We start from the raw sequence: 22,784 nt of genomic DNA, 5'->3' as shown, positions 1-22,784 counted from the left end.
TTAAGGGGCTTGCTGAAAATAATATTGTGAAATAAAGTATCTGGTGCCATGGCGGCAGCACAGTAGTAACACTTGTGCCTCGCAGAAAAAAGGACCTGGGATCAATTCCCGACTCTGGCACCTTCCTGTGTGCAGTTTCTATGTTCTCTCCCGTTCTTCATGGGTTCCTCTAGTTTCCTCCCAGAGTTGAAAAAAAATAAACCATAACAATATAATTGGTATTGGTCAAACATCCCAATGTAAAAAAACATACCTGTAAATTACTCAATTGAGATTACACTGAGCACCATCGCCCCTGACTCCAAAAACTTTCAGGATCCTCCTGAAAGAATCCTGAAACTCTGAGGCTTTCCTGGGTAAACAAGCTTAGGAATAATAATTTAAAATTAAATGTTCCTACAGGCAGTACTACTGGGCCACTCCAACGCCAAGATGGCTCGGTAAGTGGGCTTCCAGCACTCCCTCTCGTAAGTGAACAGCACATTACCCGGGCCGACCTTGTTATTGTTTAAAGCAAATTCGTTATCAGAATATATTTTGGTGGTCATTTACAATTCATCGAATCACTGCAGGGGGAAGGTGGGGGGATAAATCTATACATGAATGCCATCCTAAAAACAAAACTACCAAAAAATCAGGAGTCACAGGACCTATGTTTTTCCACTGATGGGGGAATTTACTATTTGCTGGCCCGGTGGTTTTCTTGCATCTTTGAGAAGGCGGAGGTGGTTGCCGGTGAACAGTCCTCCCGGCCACCGAGCAATTGCCGTGCGTGGGCGGCCTGGTTTTTTTTAACGCTGTTTGCTGTGGCTTGACCTTGCCGGGGGTTGAATGTGGCTACACAACAACATTGTTGCCAGTTCACGGTTGCGCTCCACCCAACATTCTCAAGCAGCCACACTCCTGCCTGCTCTGTTATGTCAGGCCAAGGCATTTCGGCATCAAGAATCCACATTATAGACCCGAAAACAGAGCCATTCTTGGTTCGTACTGCGGGCAGTGGATCATCAATATCTATATGTTTATGCCGAGGTTGGCAAGCAAGCCAGTGGTCAGCTTCAGGAGCATCCTGGTGAATAACGTGGAGATTTCACACTCGCATAGGGATCCATTTATGCACACAGAGGTCCATAGACTTACATAGATACTCAAAGGCTTGCATCGAGATCCGTAGATTTAAAAAGACAGTCTTATTTTGTATGGTGGGGAGTTGATCAGCAATGTTGAGTCCGTGTTGAGGTTGGCAAGTCAGCCAGTGGACGGCTTCAGTAGGAGCCTAGCGAATAGGCGAAACAGCCGTGCTCGGAGATGCTTCCTTACGTTACGGGTGCAATATAAGTGTTATTATTGTTGTTACATTAACAGACTCAATACAATGTAGATGTTTCATTACCAACGTCCACCTCTACTCCCTTTGCAACAAGTGGAACATATACTGCATATATTTTGGTACTGGCAAAGGAGGTCCCATGATACAACAATGCCCTTTTGAACAAATTAATTCTCTGGGTCCACCTCCCCATGAACTTTTTTTGTGCACACAAGATAAAGATCCTCCGTATAGCTTTTAGAGACTTTTGGAAAAGTGTTGTTAGCGAGCACCTATGAAGGCCGGTACAGCACGAGGGGATTGGTGGCCAAGCATCACGCCCGGCCGCCTTTGTCTCCCCAGTGGTGATGTTTACACACAACACCAGATACTCATTTTAGGCTGAATCGACCCACGGGAGGCTTAGGATCGGTTCAAATAATCGTCACTGGTGTTGGCCGTGAGCGGGAATCAAACTCGGGTCGCTGGGTCCGTAACAGCACGAGCTAACTGCTACACTACCGCACACACACATGCACTCACATACGCTGAGACAAAGATCCCCGTATAGCCATAAAGACTGAGCGAGCACCTATAAAGGCCAGCAGGGCACGAGTAGGTTTAGTGGTCGGCAGCACACCCGGCCACCTTTGTCTCGCCAACAGTGCTGATGTTTACACACCACACCATGCAAAGGGGTCCAGTACAGGTGCAGATGACATTCGCTACTGGCATAAAGGGAGGCTATGCATTGAACCCAGGTGAGTATAGCAGTGGTCTAACTACTACACTCCTGCTCCCCACACGCACATAAAGACGCCTGCAAACACACATACATGAACAACCAAATACACACGCACATGGGGGCAACACGCACAAAAATTCCACACACAGACGTATAGGACACGCACACATATGCCACATTCACAGGCCACGTGAGCAGCAGCAGGCATCAACATTCTGAGGTCCCATTGCTCGGGATTCTACTATCGCTCCTTTAGCGCTGACGTCGCATATTCGGCCTTCTACCATACACGGGAGAGGAGCGTGGGGTGGTGGGGTGTGGAGGGGGTGGGGGGAACTGACGGCAGTTCCGTAAACAGAGTGAGCCGTTAGTTATGTAACACGGCCTGCCCATCACACACTGCCTCGTGGCAGCAAACACGCAGGGCAGGCAACGGGCCAGGCACACCACATGGCTTGATGCAAGCTGCACATATGCGTCGCATACATCACCACGTAGGGGCCTCGTATGGCCCCCTCTTTCCCAAGAGAAAAAAAAAATAGATGCCCCTCGACTCTTTCTGCTGTGTTTTTTCTTTCCCTAGATGTCAACATCCGCATGCGACACGCCAGGTGCGCCCGCCGCGGCCAGCGCCCACAGCGCGGGCCCAAAGGCCCAAAACGTCAAACGGCCAGCAACATAAACAGCACTATCAAAGTTGTGAGAAATAAAAGAGTGTAAAACATTTCTTGAATTGAGCAAGATTGTAAGAGCTTGGGAAAAGAGACGATGGGAGGGAATTCCAAAGTTGGGTATTGCAAGGGAAAAAGCAGGGGAAGCAGCCGTAAGCAGGGGCCCAGAAGGTCCGCAATAAACTTATTGTTGCTGTTTTTTATGCTCTTAACTAAAGGAGCCAACCTTTGAAATGGGTCCAAATTCTCACAGCGCAGGCCATCTCTCACACTCACGAGTTGTGAAAATTAGTTTTTACCCCAGGGTAACGGGCAAGTGTAAATGTCTAACTTTTTTTCTCTCCCGTGCAAACCTCCCACATTATGGTGGTCAACACACGTTCATGTAGCCCTGAGACACAGCAAGCAGCATGAATGTAGTCATGCATTGATTACATTCTACATAAATCGAATCTTGTGCCTAAGAATTTGATCATTTGGAATTCACGCTAAATATATGAGAATGCCCTTTTAGAATAACATAACAAACTAGACAACCCCACAGACCCTACACATAACAAAAGCCTCACGCATAGCCCTACAAACCCTAGACAGGACTTTTGCACCTTTGAAGCAGTGCTTAACATGAGCAACCCCACCTCTCGGCCCAAGTGCGGATATTAATTATAAAAAAAATATTTAAGGAGCTTTCATCAACATCTATTTCCTAATTTTCCTTACAAACGTACAAATCAACTGTCAGACCCAGGCTGTTTGCATTCAGCGTCCATTACCAAATATTTAGCTTAAACGATTAAATCCTTGGCAGAAATAACACAGATATGATGTTAATCATTTGATAAATTATTTCAGTTTTTGGTACAATCTTCACACTCGTAATCACTAGCAGCACTGTGAAGAACGTTAAGTTGATAAAAAACACATCAGGCAGAGGCCCACGGCTCACACCGATGCATATCAGCAGTTGTGCGATGCGCATTGCACAAACCACCACCACTCTGCCACCAGCAGCAGCAGTGGCACAGGTCACAAAACAAGATTTACAAATATATATTTAAAAAAAACTTTTTTAAAAGCACACTTTTATGAAATGTACAAAAAAGTTAAAAACATTGTTTTATGTTCAAGTACATTGCATTACATCGCATAGAGATTCATAGTAGCCATCCAGAAGTAGATCGATCGACAATGGTAAACATGAATGTACTGTAGTAATGGAAGAACTCCAGGACTCCAGGAAGTGGCCCAGAAGCTTGCCATAACGTAAGGGACCATGGGCAATTACAGCCAACGTCAGTTGACCGTAGACAATTAGACCCAAGCCTAAACATAACAGACAGAGTGAGTTAAATAAAAGTGTGTAATAAAAAAACAAAAGCCCCACTGTTTTCTCTGGTGTCAAAAATTCGCCGAACGAGGGAAAAACGGTGAAGGAACCAGCTGTGTACTCTGCAATACTCCGCTGATAAAGCTTCCAAACTTTACGAGAAACGACGTTGACAAATAACAGTGTATTTGGAATGACGTTAAGTATTTATAAGCCATCTGCTCTGATAAAGCATTGTCATCGCTTCCATAACGTTTCTTCAGGACAACAGGCTTTGGCAAGTCTCTGGCTATTTCTGCTGTGGTGCATTTAATAAAAGCAGGTACAGTGCCTCCTCCCACAAAAATCCAGCTACGATGGCGTAGGAAGAATCACTTCTCTTTCTCCTTCTTTCCTCGCACAGCTCGACTTTGGAACTCTCTCCTATCATCTCGCCTCTCAAGTACCTTATAATAACTGTGCTCAAATCAAGAACTGTGCAAATTCTGTCTTGAAGTGTAATTATAATGCTGTTTGTTGCTGGCTGCTTTGCATTAAGAGGCCTTAATGTCTGTGCTAAGCATTTGCAAGCTCCCACCCCATCACTCCAAGGGGATCTTCCTCGCACACCCCCAGGATCTTGGGCTGGCCATGGCCAGACGTGATATCGTATAGACTCACACGTACGTGAATATCCTTTATTCATATGCACACACAAGGAAACACAAGCACACACAACAACCACCGTTCAACACTAAGTGGTGGTGACGTTACCTAGGTGACAGGTCAGGGTAAAGGCCTTGGAGTTTTGGGCTAACAGAGTGAGATGACACCACCTAAGCAGTGGTGGCGCACACCTGTAATCCAGCACTGCAAAGGCAAGGGTTTTCTCCGCGTCCTCTGGTTTCCTCTCAATTGTATAAACATTAATTGGCTGAAAACTACAGCGATGACTGCAGCGTTTGGGCAATTGTTGGTAGTACTGGCTCACCTGTCTGGCTGCCTTCCAGCTTGTCTGTGAGATTTAATTTGCAAGAACGAGCACGCTACATAAAACTAAACATTAAACACGACCGACAGATGCACCACCACCTGTGCTCCACACTGTGCCAACACAGATGCACACACACACACAGATCTCCCATATCGCCTCAACAGACTATTGGGGCAAGTGCTGTTATCGAGCACCTACGAAGGCCGGCACGGCACACGAGGGGGTTGGTGGCTAGCACATGGACGCACCTGCGGGGCATCCGGCGTGTCGAGCATGAGCTCAGGGAGCTCTTTGAGGAGCCGGTTGAAGGCGCGATTCATCTCGACGGGGCTCAGCTCGCGCCCTGCCAGCTCGGCAAGCAGACGTGACGTGAACTCGCGGTGGCTAGCGCGGCCCTCCAGCGACAGCGACACGGCCAGCACCGGCAGCTGCGGCTTGCGCGAGCCCAGGTTCAGGTCGCTGAGCAGCACCTTTTGGGAGAGGAGGGGGGGCGCGCACGAGGGGCGGTCAGGGGTCATCGCAGTGGAAGAAAAACCACGCACACGCTTTAGAGATTCTGTAACGCTTCCAAATGTGCAGTCGTCCTCGAAAATAGTTACTTAACGATAACGTTACCCTCCGAAGCCGCATAGCGAGATGATGTCACGCATGATGATGCCATCAGCAGAGGGGAGGTCCGAGCATATCGTGCTAACTAATTTAGTGCTGTTTTTTTAATCGCCAAGTTCTCTCCAACCCTTTGATCAGTTCGGCTGGTTCTTTACATGGTAGGTCCCCAATAGCAACACAACTCTAAAATATATTAAACATTGACTTAAAACTTTCGTGACTGCAGGAATTCCGTAAAAAAATAAACACAAAAACCACGACGTTTCGATCGCAACACAAGCGGTCATCGCTTGTGTCTACATTATAGACTGCCAGTACGATCACTTTTTTATTATTACTTTTTCTATCTACGTGACTTTACCAAAAGAACCAAAGAATATAATATATATTTTATTTATATTGGATCAAATTTACGAGTTATCGTGACCCCTCCCTGGGGAAGCCCTCATTTCGCCTTGGATTGATTTAAGTCAATCAATCTAAGATTCATAACGTGTCATATTCTGCAAAAAGCTGTAGATATATTTGTTGTAGCAGGGCTCACGTGAGATCTGCACCCACTAGAGACAATGCCCTGCACCAAGACGTAAGAACCAATCTATTCTTGAATCAAACCGCAAACCCCAACTGTGACAATTCGCCGAGAAACGCTAGGCGGCCAAATTGTAAAGTCCTAATGCACAGTACAAGTAACCCTGGGGCTCCTACCACCTTTTCTGTTCTGGTACACTATTAAATGTTCACGCATCGTTGAGCTTGTGACGCAATCAGTTTAATAATAGAATTTACAACTCAACTGAGTCGTTGGTGTCATTATTTTTTTCAGGCGCAACTCGATGCAACCCCGGTGAAGATTCTGACTCGCGCGAGTTTGTGTGGTGCTCCGTTTGGGCAGCTGCTTCCCTTTTGAATATGCTCGTGGGCATCTGCAGCAGGCATCTCAACACTCCTGCTCTACCCCCTCCCGCCTTTGCACATGTTATTTTCAACAGTTCGTGAGCCAGGGCTCAAAGGCTGAAAATGTCAAGCGATCAGCATAAAACAGCACGAACAAGTCGCAATAGATAAGAGCGTAACACATATCTTGAATTGAGCAAAGTTACTGTAATCAGGGCTTTGGGGAAAAGAGACCGCAATAGGAAAGAATTTGACAGTGGAGCAGTGCGAGTGATATAAATAAAAATCTTGGTGACCTGCAGTGTGGCGAGTAGGTGGATGAGAGGTGTTGTGACCTGGAGTGTGGTATTTGAAGTGTGGACGAGACAAAACCATAATTCTGGAAGACTGAGTCCTAAAGAAAGGCGCAGGAATAACAAGGTGCTGGGGCGGGAGGGTGGGGGGCTAGGGGGAAAGAACCCATCGTCCTCACGATGGAGCAACAAGGGGCCCGAGATAGGACACGCACAGATGGACGGGCAAGAGGCCGTTCATCACTGCACGCATTCCTCTACTTTTATCCGGCAGGAAAGAAACTCTTCACGAATTAGGTTTCCAGGAAATGGGAGGTCGGGGACATATACTGGAAGAGGAGCGGGAATCTTTTAAATTCAGAATTTTGAAAATAAAAGTAATGTTTGTGAAAGCACACTCACAAATTCACAACATATACAAAAATACAGTAGAGATGTCTCCCTTCACTATCTGTTCCTCTGCATACAATTTTTTACACATCCCATCAGCCACAGGACTCGTAGTGCTCTGACTGGTGAGGCAAACTGTGTGGCGTGCGTCTGGGCGCATTGAAAAACAGGGGACTGGCCAATGGGCTCTTTTTGGCTGGCCGGCAGATTAATGCCTCACCATTTTGTGCGTCGCGAGAGATTACAGCGCGTTCACCAGCGTACAGCAGTAACGTGAGCACCACGCATGCCGATAAGACGCCTATAAATAGCCCGCCCACCGTGTTATTTACCAATGGAGGCAGGGATCCTTGCTGGAGGTAATCGTAGCAAACATGGCAGGTCTGCCACTGCCAAGGAGACTAGCGTAGGCATTGATCAGCAACGAAAAATGTAGCATGTGCAAACCCGCAGCGGGCTGCTGCTTAATGTAGTGCCAATTGTGACAAAAAATGTCGTGTTCGTTACCCTCTCAAGGAAAATGCAACTCCACGCAAGTGGGAGGCTGCCTCGCACCTTAAAGTCAAGACCCCCTCCCAACAGCCACCTCTCTCTTACAGCTGAATACACACAACACAAAGCCTGCACTTTGGCATTGGTAAAATAACTTTGTCACGCAAAAGACGTGCACAAGAGACAAAAATAATGTCACGCCACCAAATGTTACAGTCGGGTGGGCTTCTAAGAAAGGAACGAAAATACTAACCCCCGCTACGCCAAAGAAACACGAGCACTCAGCAACTGCCGCTCAATGCCGCGCAGCATAATGGGGGTGGAGAGACCTTATGTTGGGAGCACAGGTCAAGCTCAAGCTTAAGGGCGCCGCTCCGTGCCTGGGGCCTGGCTCAACCAGTTGGGCTATAAACGTCCACGGGGCTAGCTCACATTCGTCACCTCACCTCAAACCCTCTAAACTAACGGCCAATAGGCAGATGGGGTTCTCGCGGAACAAAAGGTCGAGCGGGCCGGCACGCCTTTTCGACGAGCAGCAAGTGTATGATGGGGTCACGTACGGGCAGGCGTGTTTATTACTCGCTGGTCTGCAGACGCAGCCCACAAGCCCATCCTAACACGAGGGCTTCCCAGCCTTCCACAGCTTACCGCCAACCAACGCCCGCCCCCAGCCTGTCTCCCCACCACCGTGCAAACCTCACAAACACCCACAAGCTCCTCCCACCGTAGCCATACCCGCCCTGCCACACCCCCCAATCCAGCCAGCCACACTCACCAACAACAATAGCACTCAAAACTTGTGACGTGTGTAGTTATATACTCTCTCTCCGTGTATTCGGGTTGTTCCCGCATGTTATTTGGCCACAATATTGACTTCTGCACAGAGTTGTACTCATTTCGTGAAGGCGATGTTGCATGTTATAACATAAACCTTGAATAGCCAAAATAATACTTGTTGTCCAGCCAGCTGCTAAAATAATGAATACCTACATAAAAAGACGTTCGTATAGGCGTTAAATGCATGGTTTTTGTTTTTCGTTTGTTGTCCTTCCCCCACACCTCAGAGGAGCACTGTTGGCTACGTACGGTGCAAAAGACGTTTAACATACATGCATTAGTTTGTGAAGTGTGCTTACTGTGTTGTGAACTCCTGTACCTTACAGTACTGTGCGTGCCCCCATCTTACCCCCAACCATCGTCCCTCCCCTTCCACACCTCCCACTCCCCCTCCCTTACCACCAACATAATTGCATTGTACACATTGTAGAGTAGCGCACACGTTCTCTGGTCTGTTGGGCAGGTTGTCGCTCCCCCTCCCACCAGCCACTCTCCATCTCCCACCAGCACCCCATTATCCCCCAACGCCCTACCCTCCACACCAAATCCCCACCACTAATGTGAGTACTGTATATACTCCAGGGGGCGAAAGAGACTGCGTGAGGACTGTAAGGATTACTTTATAATTTAGCCGACCTGGTTTAGGCTAAATGTGAAATCCTGTAAGTGTCTGGCTACACGGGGTTTTACTATATACGCTCCATTCCACATGCTGGAGGTCCCCCCAGCATGTGGATTGAAATGTTAAGACATCTTGCCATCACCCGGTGAAACCTGTAAACAATTGGGAGTGCTACGCAGCACAACCGAGTAAACCGACACACATCTTATGCTCTATACCACAACAGCCGCCATTCGCCACTAAAAGGTGGTGACGTCGTAGTGGCGTGCCAGATTAGGGTGCAGGCCACGTTATGTGTGGAAGGCTCACTGGCAGGTCATACGACAGACCCAAGTGTTATTATTGGACTGTGTAACCTACAAAAGCTGCTGGGGCAAGTGCTGTTAATGAGCACATTAAGAGGGGTATGAAGCACAGGTAGGCTGTGGCCAGTACCACACCTGGCCAACTCGGGCTCCTATTTGCCGATGTTTAATACACATTGCACCCGGTGCTAATTTAAGGCCGAGTCAAGCTATTGGATTCCCAGGACAGGTTTCAGATATTCGTTACTGAAATAGGCCGTGTGTGGCAACTTAACTCGGGTCACTAAGTTCGTAGCACAGTGGGCTAATTACTTGCCACTGCTCCCCGTACACACACACATAGGGGTCGCACAGCCGTTGTTTTTCCCAGCGCACCTGCCCCGTGTCCCATGCACCGTGGCGCTCTCCTCTCACGCGCAAGCCGAGCGAGCTTTACAGCCTGCGCCATCGTGTTTACCCAGCGCCAGCGCTTGTGAGCTCAAGGCCAAGGCTGGGTGCACCTTCACCAGGTTACGCAAGCACCCCACGCGCACAGCCTGCATGCACTTAAGCCAGTAACGTCTATCACTGTCGGGTTCTCTTTGAGATGCATGGTAGCACGGTTCATTGGGGCGACTTGCCCAAGCCTGTTTTCCTGCAAATAATGTGGCAAACGCACACACACGCGCGCTCAAAGATAAAAAAAAGATCCCCTGTATAGCCTTAACAGACTGTAGTGTCTATAAAGGTCGGCACGGCACACGAGGGGGTGGGTGGCCAACACCACACCCAGCCGCCGTTGTCTCCCTAGTGGTGATGTTAACACATCGCAAAAGGTACTCATTTGAGGCTAAGTCGACCTAGGGGAGGCCCAGGATCGGTTCAGATAATCGTCACTGGTGTTGGCCGTGAGCGGGAATCGCACCTGGGTCGCCAGGTTCTTAGCACAGCGCGCTATCCGTTACACTACCGCTCCCCACACGCGCGCACACTCGATCCACCGCAACCTACTTTGTCGTGAGGACAGCACGCCCAACTGGCGATGCGACACTCGCGGACACGCGCTAACAAGCGTGTGCACGAGAGCACATGTGTGCAGACCGCGTAATGGCAGAGGGGAGAATGAGGTTAAAATGCATCGACTTGATTGGTGTTCAAGGTATACTGCTCAAGAGAACCTCTCATTACCAATGTGTCTATGCGGGTACAAACCGTATGCACGAGGAGGGAGAGGCAAAGCCTACTGAAAACTTGTTTAAACAATTTTAGAGTTAATGAAGCAGTCCCAAATAATAAAAATACAATATACTCTTTTTAGGATAAGCAAATGAATTCTATGCATTTGCTTATTCTACACAGGCAGTGTCAAAAACGTGGGTATATTTTTTAAATATCCTTTTGTATTTTATCCAAATGCAATTCTAATTGTGCAAACAGCATAAAATTACGAGTTGAGGTGTCCATTCAGAACTCTCACAGATTAATGCAACGCCATGTGCCAGAGCGGCTAATGGAAGATATCACAGAACTACTGATAAATCTTCACGTTACTTCAGATCAACATGCTGCACGTTCCCACATGCCATGTTTCAGAGATTGGATTGAAAGATAGTTGGTTCATTGATGCAACATAATTGTCTGGTTTGGTTTGAGTAGGATGGAGTTGTAAAAAGTGTTAGGGTTACAAATAGCGTACAAATACTTCTGAGATCTGTTCAAGCAGTCTTACTTTTATGCAAAACCTTGGATTGCGAGAATAATTCGTTCCGCAAACGTGTTTGTAATCCAAAGTACTCGTATATCAGTTGTGATCACGTGACGCTCGGCAGACGAAGCGTATACGTACTACTCGTATTGCAAGACCTCGCTCGTTTATCAAATTAATATTTATTTAAAACTTTTGCTCGTCTTGCAAAACACTCGCAGACCAAGTTACTCGCAATCCAAGGTTTTACTGTACTGGGAAGCGTACTTGACGTTTCGTCTTTGGAAACTTCACGGTTAGCCGACATGCGGCACGGAGGCGCAACGCCCACCAACTAATTGGTGCGGTGTTGCCAACCACTAAGATGCTTGTGGCGGGGGCGGCACTCACCATGACCTCGTTGGTGTCTCCATGCTCAAAGTACTCCTGTACAATGGGGGTCACCGTCTTCTCAAAGTTGCCGTCCTCCAGCTCCGGGACCACCGTCTCGTACACGCAGTTCTCCTGCACACGCCGTACAGAGGCTGAAGACTGTTTTTCAGGAAGGTCCTGCCTGGCCTTCAGAGTAGGGGGCAATGTTGCTGCTGTGTGTGATCCCCAATGAGTCGTTTAAAGGTAAATTTTCAGCATTCGGATGTTTGGCCAATACCACTTTCATTGTTTTTAGCTGTTGCTATTGTTGTTGTTGATGTTGGTGCTGGGCCCCTGTTGCTTTTTCCTGGCCTGTGACACGGGGTTGCTTAACCTCCTGCTGTTGCCCATAATTCCATCCTGACTCTCCAACCCAGCCTCTGTCTACACTAGCATATGTTTTTTGTAAGGAGTCTGGAGATGTGATTGCAATTAGATACTACATAAATGCAGTGTTGTCGTTGTTATAATATCTAGCAGGCAAAGTAATGAGTATCCTATGTGCCCCTTTAAAAAAAGCCGCTAAAGCTGAGGAGGCGCAAGCTGCTGTCACCGCACCTGCGCGTCGTCGTAGTTCGGGTCCCGAGCATCAACATTGATGTCGTCGTAAATTTGCCCGGGAACGCCCCAGACACCTTTCCCTCCAGCCCCACCTGCCACAACAGCATCATGACACACCAACAACAACAACATTACAGCAATGGGAATTTCTGTGTCATGGAAGATAGATATGTAACCTCCCGGCTCCCCTCTTCCCTCCGGCCATTCACTGACTTGACAGTTAAATCTTTTTTTTCCTCCTTTAGACCATCTGGTATTGTATGGTTTTGTTTAATTAGGCTAAAGAACTTTAGTTTCTAAATAAAGGTGGAGCCCTGCAAAGATCGACCACACCACTGCTGGTGGAGGAGCCTATGCAATAGGGAGCTCTACACAGCTGCTCTCTAGAGCAGTGTTGTGAGCAGGCAATTTCAATGCTGTATCCTTGGCTTGTTTTAAATATGGATTTAAAAGTTTGTTGTGATTTCATGCTATGTACTTTAGCCCACCATTCACCACCTGTCGATTGTCTGTGGTGTATACTGCGGGGTGAACAGAGGCGGTTGGGGGAACATTTAATAAACTTAAACCATTATTTCAACTGCAGTTCCGGGAGATCAAACTGGCAACATCTGGATTTCAAGTCCAGTGTACTAACCATTTAACACTAGGGCAGCATCACACGGTTCAATGCATGTATATTATTTACGTAATAATAAATTCGAAAATTAATAATTGCATGGCTTTGTGGAACATCACAGATCGTTTATCACATCCTTAGCGTCTTATTCCAGCATGTGTACCCACAAAACAAAGCTCCTTTTTCGTCAATTCCCTGCATTGAGTCCACTGAGGTGCCGCCTCCCTTGATAAATTACAGCATTGGCCAATACCCTACACCAAAGTTCTCTGCCTCACTGTTACGTAATACCTGGGGTGGTTGTTCCACAATGACACAAAAAATAAAGCAGTGAATAAAAAAACGCAGTCCACATCTCGCCATATCCCCATTTAATGTCCGTGCGCCCCGAGCCATTTTTAATGGCTTTGCAGGGTCCAATTTTATCATGAGAATATATTATCGACCGAATCGCTGAACATTCTTTCGCATTTCAAGTGGTGTAAGTGTGAGGCTGCACAACCCGTGCTGAACAATGGCACAACCTAATGAGGATCTCAATACCCCCGTACTGTGTCTTTGATTTCATAATTTCCCAGACGGACACATCATAACACCGCCACCACTTGCTTGAGTAAATCCACCAAAGGGGGAACAGGATGAGCATCTACAATGTACACAGCTGCAGTAACCCACAGGGGGCTGCTAAAAAGAAGCAGGCATAATCCACTACCCCCCATGGACAGGAAACGGCGTACGGTGGGGTTTAGTTCATTACCAGGAGGGTAACGTTTACACACGACGCCAAAAACCCATTCATCATGCAGACCTCAATGCGCAGCACACAGCTCCCCTAACAGATGGGACCGGTGACCCAAGGGAGGCGGGTGGGCAGTGCAAGCTGTACAACAGTGCCAGCAACAACGCACCTTTCTTGGGTAGGCCTCGGCCCTTGTTGGAGCGCGAGCGCCGGTCGAGCAGCGGTGGAGCCTTGCCACGGGGACTGGTGGGGCTCACTGAGAGCGTGCCAGCCCCACCGGGCCCGCGCACTCCGTCACCCCGTGACTCCTCGGACAGCGACTCACGTCCCGAGTCGCGCGACGAGCTCTTGCGGAGGCGGCGCTTCTCACGTGCGCGGATCCTCGCCTCGTGCAGAGCCTTCTCCTGCGGTGACCAGTTCCCGTTCATCTCCTCGCCGAAGCCCTCCGAGTCATCCACGTCGTCGTAGTCATAGGCATCCACAAACTCCGCTGTGCGCAACGAGGGGTGGGGGTAGAGTCAGCAGCGGCAGCTAAGAGGTGAAGCTGAAGAGTCTGAAGAATCACACTCCGCCATCATAATTTGGTAATTATTATTTAATTTCTGTAAGAGTCATTCATGTAAATTGCATTTTACAAAGCTGAACATTGAAAACCACACCCATTTATCATGATTCAAGATTTGATTTTACAATTGCTTTTCGTCTTATTTATATTTATTGCAGGCCACATAACGATGTGCCTATAATTAGGACTCAATCCAAAAATAAACGACTCCTATTTGTTTCACCTGTACCGTTTGCAGACTTGTAACAATTCACTTTACCGATTCGATACATGATCACAATTCAAGGTCATAATTCGATGGAAGAATTTACTCATTTATTTAATTTGTATTGTACATGCAGGCCAAGTAACGGTCTGTCATGTCACTATTTTGACAATTCATAACAATTCTGGGCCACAGTTCAATAGAAAATAATGTATTCTTGATTACGTTGGCCATACATCAACATGAGGAGAGAAATATGGGGTAGGGTGCAGGGACAGATTAACGTATTACTCGCCACTGTTGTTCGGCATAGCTAGTAATCAAACTCAGGCGGCTGAGTTCATAACGCAGTGTGCCAAACCACTGCGCCACCGCTCCATCAGTGTTTAAAACAGACGATGGAAAACTACAAAACACTCTTAAATTTGATTAGTCAACTTAACTCATGTAGATATTAAACTATGTTCAAAAGTAACTTTTAAAGATCACTTTTTGACCCCCAACACCACCAACTACAAAGAGCAAGGGAAGATGGGATTAGTGGTTAGGGCAATGGTTCTCAATACAATGGTGGGGGGGGGGGGTGCCCGCAGGCTGCTACACGGTTACAGTTCGGCCACGTTGCGTTGATAAAATACACATGAAACACATACCTGACTCACACAAAACACTGATATCCAACATGAAAAAAAATGCCTGACATCGTGGTTGAAGGGAGGTGTGGACATATTATTTTTATGTATCGTAGTCTCAGTAACCTGGGGGGGGCACGCGGAGGCAGGGAGATGGTGTGTGGAAATGGACACATGGACCTGCGCTTCGGTGCTGTCCCAAGGCTGTTTTTTCCACTATTCATGACACTGAGGCATCAGACCCAGGACTTTGGCAGGGCTTTATCTTTAACTGGCTCAAGAAGATCCAGCTAAGGATGTGGTGGGAGATGAGCAGAGCAGATGTGACGAGAGACAAAGCAAAGAACAGAGGAACGTGGAAAGAAAATCCAAGCAGCTGACCCCAAGTAATAATGGAACTTTTGGCCTCGAAGAAGCAAAACCACTTATGATAATTTCCTCCAATATGAAACGGGGCATATGGCACGTTGATTTTCTATATAGGGAAGTGGTATTGACAGACATGTTGAGTTTTTGTTGTTGTTTGTGCATATGCACCACTGCCAGCTTAATATCACAAAAATGTGTCCCCTTATGATCAGGTCAGCTCAGGTAAACTTCAAACCCGATGTGAGCATGCCATCTTTTGTAGCTCTCGAGCCACATGACTGACGTTTTCTACACTCTTAATCAGGATGTGATTTTGTCTATGGCGATATCAAATATAATCAATCAAATTTCGATTTAAAGCTTTCGTGACTGCAAGGATTCATCTTCTTTGGTTCTTTCGGTAAAGTCACGTAGAATGAGAATAAAATAATAAATTGATAAAATAAAATAACACAATATTCTCACGACGTTTCGGCCACAACACAAGCGGCCGAAACGTCGTGAGAATATTATTGTGTTATTTTATTTTATCAATTTATTATTTTATTCTCATTCTACGTGACTTTACCGAAAGAACCAAAGAAGATATAATCAATCAGTCGATAACCAAGTCAAACCAATAACTCACACTCGAAAGCCAAAACGTTACCGTTAATGGAAGTGGCAAAACATCATAATGTAGCAGTACCCTCCTGAGAAAAGTCTGAATGATTCAGTTAGGATTTCCTGAGTAAACAAACTACACCATTACTAACTACCATTAAGTATCTTGATTTGAAGCTTTCGTGACTGCAGGAATCCATACTTTCTGGTTCTTTCGGTAAGGTCACGTAGATAAAAAAAATAATAAAAGAAAACGCGACGTTTCGGTCGCAAAACAAGCGGCCGTCTTCAGGTGATGACCGATATGAAACAGGTGATGACCGCTTGTGTTGCGACCGAAACGTCGTGTTTTCTTTTATTATTTTTCTATCTACGTGACTTTACCGAAAGAACCAGAGAGTACCATTAAGTAGTTGTTGATAATTACCAATACGGCTACTTCAGCATTGCTGGGTTTCTATGGTGCATGCCAATGCTACGCCCAATATTGTTTACATCAACATTGCGCAACCACACAGCGAACCTGTGCAAGTAGTAAAACTCGTCACAACCAACCACTGCAGGATTGGGACAATTACACCATTATTCACCGCAGAACCTCGCAATGGGTAATAATAATTCTGGTAAAAACGTGAACGGTAGGGGATACAAAGCCTGTCGACTGCTCCACCCCCCTTAGACGAAGCAGTGTTTTTTTGTGGAGGATTCCACAAGCATCAGGCTCCACACCCTTCCCTCACCACGCAGCACGGAGGCCGTACAGGCACCACACGGGCATTTTAAACAATGGGCGAGTCTGGACTCATGCATTAAATTTGGTGTGAGGTTTGACTGTTTTTCAAATGTTTCCTTAGGCTAATGGGCACAAAGATTTAATCAGATGGTACAAACGAGGAAGACGTTGCAGGCAAGGTGCTGGAGATGACACTACACACAAGAGGTGTAAGTATTAAGACGTCACAAAGCACCAACGAGGTAAAGAGGCTAGCAGGGCAATGCACAGAGTTCAGACAAGACCTTATAAAATGTAACAGTACAGAGGGTATAAACAAAAAAACAGTACAAATGAGACTAAGCGTTTAAGACAAACGGTGAAGACTATTCATACAGCACAAGACGGTCGATTGCGGAAAAAAAAAACAACACAAAAAGTACAATTGACGTAAGACAGTAATAAAATAATACAAACAAGAATCGATTCAGGAATCCAAGCTTGTTTGACTTCGGGAATCGATTCCTCTTCGACTCGTCAGCGGGCTGGTAAACATCGCTCAAAGGAGCTTCCACGCGAGGGCAACGAGCCCATCCTATTGGTGCAGCGGGCGTCGTGCGCCCCGCTCCCACCCACGTCAGCCGATTTGCCAGCTACTCAGAACTGTTACGCTCAAACCAATCCCTGTTATCTCGAGCGACAGGGGCTCCTGCAGGGCCCAGTGATCTCAAGTTCTTTGCGTGGCGGGGGCCATGGGCAGCCCACAAAACCCAACAATGGCACCAGAGAGACGTCTCGACACGTCCAACATTCGGGCAATCACCATTGCAGGCATTTCTTATTCCAAAAGGAAACGGCCTCCGCGTCGCCTGTGGTGCCGTCTCGCGACCACCGCCGTGCACACAGCAAGGTCGCTGTGTGCACAAGGACACGTCACAGTACTACGTTTAGTTATCTAGTTGCAAGTGGAATTAATAATGAACATCTTTGACAGATCAATAGCATGATAATGCACCTTTCATTGTATCAATAATCGAGTATGATAAACATATTTATATACAACAGTGGCACGTATCCATGAAGAGCTGTATTGAAAATCAACTGCTGCCTGGGGGCTAAACCCCATGCCATGAGGATGGCCATACTTCACCACGCTGGTCAGCATGGGTTGAAAGCAGGAAGCAGAGACACGAGAGCATAGAAGTACAGCGCAACAATGTATCTGGTTGCTTACATTTAGTCCTGCAGCAACAGCAGCCTGTGGCGTGTTCTTAATGAATGGTTGCTGTTCAGTTAAACGCTGTGCAGGCTCAACTCTGATTAGCTGTCGAGATCTAACTAGCTCAGGTGCATTCTGGGTTTCACGTTTATGCAAGTGACCTGGCGTAGCAGTAGTATGATAATAAATACATCTCTAAATGCATCAATCTTACAATTATGATGACAATTACAGTGACAAAGACAAACATCTTTCAACAAAACAATAAGCGTGTTGTTAGAATTTACGTGAAAAAAGCCGTCTGTCAGCTGCTGTCTCAGGCAAGATCACCCCCATCTTGAGGTCAAGGTTATGCACCTTACAAACAACGAACTCGAGTTTCTGAGAGGGGGGGGGGGAGTGTACAGCTATTTTATTGTCATTTGCTCGAAGTTCTGCTTTTGGTTCCAGGGCTGTAAGCAGAACGACAAACATGTTTTGTTATGCTGATAGAGATACGGTGAAGCGGTTGTTAGGTCAATATGATTTAAGTAGTAACTTCTGCACGTATATAACCACATTTAAAACTGTTCTTCTCAAAAGCATACCAACTATCCCTCCTCAGGGTGGTATTCACATTGTTTGTAAATAGGGCAATGTAATCACCGTGCTCGTTAGAAGCGAGCAACTCACGCACAGCGACTCAAACCGGATTCAACTGACTGTGCGTGTGTGTTCATGCGTGGATATAAACACGTGTGAGGGCACAAAGGGACAGACTGGGTTAGATTTAGTGGATAAAAGGGGATGGGGTTTGTGTTTGGGATATGTGGTTAGGGTTGGGGATAGTTTCGGGACAAGGTTAGGGAGTTAGGGGATAATGTTAGAGAGTAGGTAAGAAATCGGGTTAAGGGACGAGGTTAGAGAGTTAGAGGATAGAGTTATAAACATATTTAGAGGGTTAAATACTAGGTGAGGGGGTTACAGGATATTATGGGTGTAGTCGGGGATAGGATTAGAGGTGGGGGTGAGGCTCTGGGCGACTGATTTGAGTGCAACGCTATTTTTGCACGACTGCACGCCAGTGTTGGCGAACCCACGGTGCAGACGTTGGCGAGCTATCCACTCGTACACCGATTGGTGTCCCGGTTTCCGCCTACCCACACCAAGCAAACACTGCTGCCTCACACAGTACAGCAGCACCCCCAATTGACTCTGCTCCTCAACAGGCGCCTGAAGGCTCGGGCGGCGGGCTATCCTGGGTATAAGTAAATAAGTGTCATTGTCAACAGACCCCGCGCTCTGGCACGCTGGGCCCCATGCCTACGCAGCTGCACCCCCTCCCCTCCCCCACCGAGGGGCGGGTGAGTGACGTATCCCGTAAACTGGGCCGCGAGGGAGCCAGGCCTTGCGTCAGGCACGGCTCCTTTGTTGTTGTTGTTGTGTTGCACTGCACACCCCACACGTCCTCTGCACCCTCTGACTCTCAGGTTGGTTACCCCGGGGCTTGCTGCCTCCTGCGACAAAGCTCGCAGACATCTAAGGTTGCGAGGTCAAATCCTGGTTGGGGTGAGGAGATTGGACTCAGCCCATCATCCTTTCCTCCGGGGTCGATAGAATAGTACCACTTTGTGCGGAGTCAACAGTGGGTTGTCCTGTGCATAGACTCGCCCTCCCACATAATAGGGCATTTTCACCAGGGCTATGAATAGGGCTAGGAATAGGAAATGAGCACCACCTCGATTATTATTTGAGCAGGAACTCGCTTGAAATTTAAACTGATGAGTTAGTTTCCACACATCCTGGCCAAACAAACAGATCCCATTGAGTTCCAGAACCGGGCTGAAATGTTGCACTCAGCTACAAGTGAAGTCTTAAGGTATCAATGTGTCTCTCCTGTGGTTAAATAAAGGGACCCGTGAACAGAATTATGCTTCACAAATACAGTACAGTAATTACGCGTTGACTAAGCAGCTTGCTCGGCCTTTGTACGTGACAAAAATACAGCTGGACTATGGGACCAGGTTGAGACGTTGCGTTTGTACAGCATAACAAGGGAGACCTCGGTGAACCGGTCCGAGCAATCCACACAGGCTAAGCAACTCAAATACACAGTAGCTAATATATACACACACACAGGCAACAACTGTAAAGGCATGCAAACGTATCACAAAGACGAGCGAAATCGTAACACAAGTTCGGACGAAGCGAGCCGTGATGACACCAAAGTGCGCACATCGCGAGACGCGGCCCTCAGTCGTGGTGACGACTCAAGCCGCATTCAACTCACCCCCAATGCTAAACTACTCGGTTAAAATGTTAAATTGCCTTCGAAAGTTATACCCAAACAATCCTGATGTAGTTTTAATGCATCTTAAAAAAAGGATTTGCGTTAAAATGCGTATTAAGAGAATACTGTACATACGGTACTTTACCATTTTTAACGATTCTTAATAGATTACTATCAAGGGGGTTCTCTTTCCCCACTTGCAAAGGGGGTCACGGCGGTTAAGCAACGTCAAATTCACAGCAGATAGTTTTAATATTATATTGGCGTTTAGGTGCATTGTGTTACCGTGTCTAATTGTGCTACCGAGTCGTATAATAATGCAGTGCTATCCGGGCGTCGTGTTGCTGTTGTTGCATTGCAACTCCATCTCATTTGGTTACGGAGACGTAGTGTTTCTGCAGCATTGGTTTTGTGTCTGCCGGTGCCTCAGTGCATTGTTACCGTGTCCCATTGCGTTATCGTCACAGATTCGCGTCAACGCAGTGCTACGGCTGATCGCCCTGCATATGTCTCAAGCCGTCGTATTGCACGGTGTGACCGAGTCGCGTTCACGTGAGGCTGTTGCGTGCTTGCTATGTCACAGGGCTGCTATTGTGCCGAGCTGTTCACCTCGGCAAGTCTCCGCCCGCACTGTGTTACCCCGTGCGGCGTTTGTGTCCCCGTTGTGTCCCCGTTGTGTCCTCGTTGTGTCCCCGCGTGTCCCCGTTGTGTCCTCGTTGTGTCCAGCGCGTATGCTGTAGCATGACATCACTGCGTCGCAAAAGAGTCCCATTGTGTCCGTGCGGCTCCTCCGTACCGTTCCCTTGATGTGCTTTGCCTGTGTTACTATACACTGATGTATGGTTTGGGGTTGTGGTGGTTCGCGTTGTGTCGATTGTTGTGCAGTGCTGCGTAGTGTTGTTTACTGTGCAGTGGAATGGCGTGGCGTTATGTATACGCTATTGTGTTGTTTACTATGGAGTGTGCATTGTTGCGTATATGGTGCAGTGTCGTTGTATGTATGCTGTAGTGTTGTTGTGTGCATGCTGAAGTGGTTTGTTGTTGTATGCTGTAGTGTTGTTTACTGTGCAGTGCTGTGTGCATGCTGTAGTGTTGTTTGTTACGCAGTGTTGAGGATGTGTGGCGCTGTGGTGTTGGTGTTTACGTCACCGCTACTGCTCGTGTGTACTCTGTTGTTATTGTAATGTGTGTGTTGTGTGTGACTTGTGTACTGCACTCGCTCAGTCTATCCTTGCTCGATTGTGTTCTCGTGTCGTGCAAAACGCACTCCTCCGTCTCCCGAAGCGAGCACGTCCGCGGGTAAGTTCACTATATCGTCACATTGTTACTTTGTTGTGTTTTTTGTAATTGTGCTATTACGCTACTTGGCGTGTTACTGTTGTGTACACAATTCCTAGGGCGAGTCCGTCTCCATAGTATACCGATATACAGCATGGCAGTGTGGCGTTATGTTTATACAAGTACGTTGTTGTTTTGTTCATGTATTGTTGTGTTTTTATGCATAAAGCAGCCCATCTTCCGGGGCGACTGTGTGGGTCGAGTGCAACACAAGATGTGACACAGTCGTTATACGACTGTGTCACATCTTGTGTTGCTTTATGTCGATTGTTTTTGGGGTGCCAGTCACCCTCGGGCTCTCCCCTCTATGACGATGATGCACTACGCGTCCGGGTTGTTTATTCTCGTGTCGCTCATTGTGTATGACACTTTGTGTTGTTGTTGTGTTATTGTGTTTGACCCCCACCTCCCGGGGCGAGTCTGCCCGCGGGCCGGGCCTCCACGGTCTCGGCGGCCATGGCTCGGCTTGGCGGCGATGCCCCTCGCACCGACGGAGACGAAGTTTCTGGAAACCAAAACCACAGCAGCGTCAGCCACCACCACAATTAACACCACTCCTCCACGGCCCCACCACAACTAATTGTGATTGCATAAATTGCACTTTAATTGCCCCCAAGTTTTCCTCAGTAACTTACAGTGGCGAGCGCCTCTTTTTTTTCCTATTCAATCGCCTCGGAACAATAGCAGCAGCAAGAAGAGGTTGATAATACAAATAATTATTTTTTAAAAACGTTCGAGATTTCGAATCTACAACGATTCGATTGCAATTAACGACAGCGTAAAGCGAAAAAAATAGTGAGTTTGATGTTTTGTTATGTTGTGTTTTGTTAGTTTAATGTTGATTGTGAGGTAAAGTAACTACAACTAAGCGGAACCAGGGACTGTGCGGCTCGTACGCGGGGGCGCCTTTTATATAGCGGGGGGGAGGGGCGTGGGTGAGGAGGCGGGGCGTGGGTGAGGAGGCGGGGCGTGATTGGCACGTGAGCCCCGCCCCCTCGCGTCACAGTTACCGGGCAGAGGGATACCAAACGATCGTAGAATCGATCCAATTGCAACGATTCGCGATAACGAATTCCACCAATGGATCGCTGTAGATGTTTACCATTGTTTTGCACATAAAGATTTATGGCGCTGTATTCAATGTACTTTGGAATCAGCAGCCATAGGGTTAATCCATTGCTGGACGAAGCCACCCCCATCCCCCGCCGCTATCTCTCACGATCCTGCGAGCGACGTCATAATCCACCCAGCACACGAGCGAACTCTACCGGCTCCATCTCTGCGATGGACGCCTTCTCGGTCGCATTGCCTTGCTTTAGCTGCCACTCCGTTACCAGTCTCGACCATCGTTCCTTATAGCCGCCACGTGCCCTGCCCGAGCCCACCGC

The 22,784-nt window shown here is 47.4% G+C and overlaps 1 protein-coding gene across 1 annotated transcript in view; it reads right to left on the bottom strand.

Annotated features, from left to right (window-relative positions):
• Window positions 1-22,300, bottom strand: part of PDCD4 (programmed cell death 4) — a 33,644-nt gene extending 11,344 nt beyond the window's left edge. Inside the window, exons 1-6 of the mRNA XM_032952520.2 lie at window positions 22,032-22,300; window positions 21,803-21,901; window positions 13,654-13,974; window positions 12,124-12,218; window positions 11,545-11,658; window positions 5,274-5,495 (exon numbers count right to left, since the gene is read on the bottom strand). Of these exons, the coding sequence (XP_032808411.1) occupies window positions 5,274-5,495; window positions 11,545-11,658; window positions 12,124-12,218; window positions 13,654-13,974; window positions 21,803-21,854 (804 nt within the window). The 5' untranslated portion in view covers window positions 21,855-21,901; window positions 22,032-22,300. The remainder of the gene's footprint in view (window positions 1-5,273; window positions 5,496-11,544; window positions 11,659-12,123; window positions 12,219-13,653; window positions 13,975-21,802; window positions 21,902-22,031) is intronic.
• Window positions 22,301-22,784: the final 484 nt, after the last annotated feature.

This window comes from Petromyzon marinus, chromosome 11 (genome assembly GCF_048934315.1).
Source record: "Petromyzon marinus isolate PM22_M1 ecotype Great Lakes invasive population chromosome 11, UKy_Petmar_22M1.pri1.0, whole genome shotgun sequence".
NCBI lineage: Eukaryota > Metazoa > Chordata > Hyperoartia > Petromyzontiformes > Petromyzontidae > Petromyzon > Petromyzon marinus.
The sequence above is the reverse complement of the archived record's forward strand: the minus strand, read 5'-3'. Positions and strand labels throughout refer to the sequence as shown.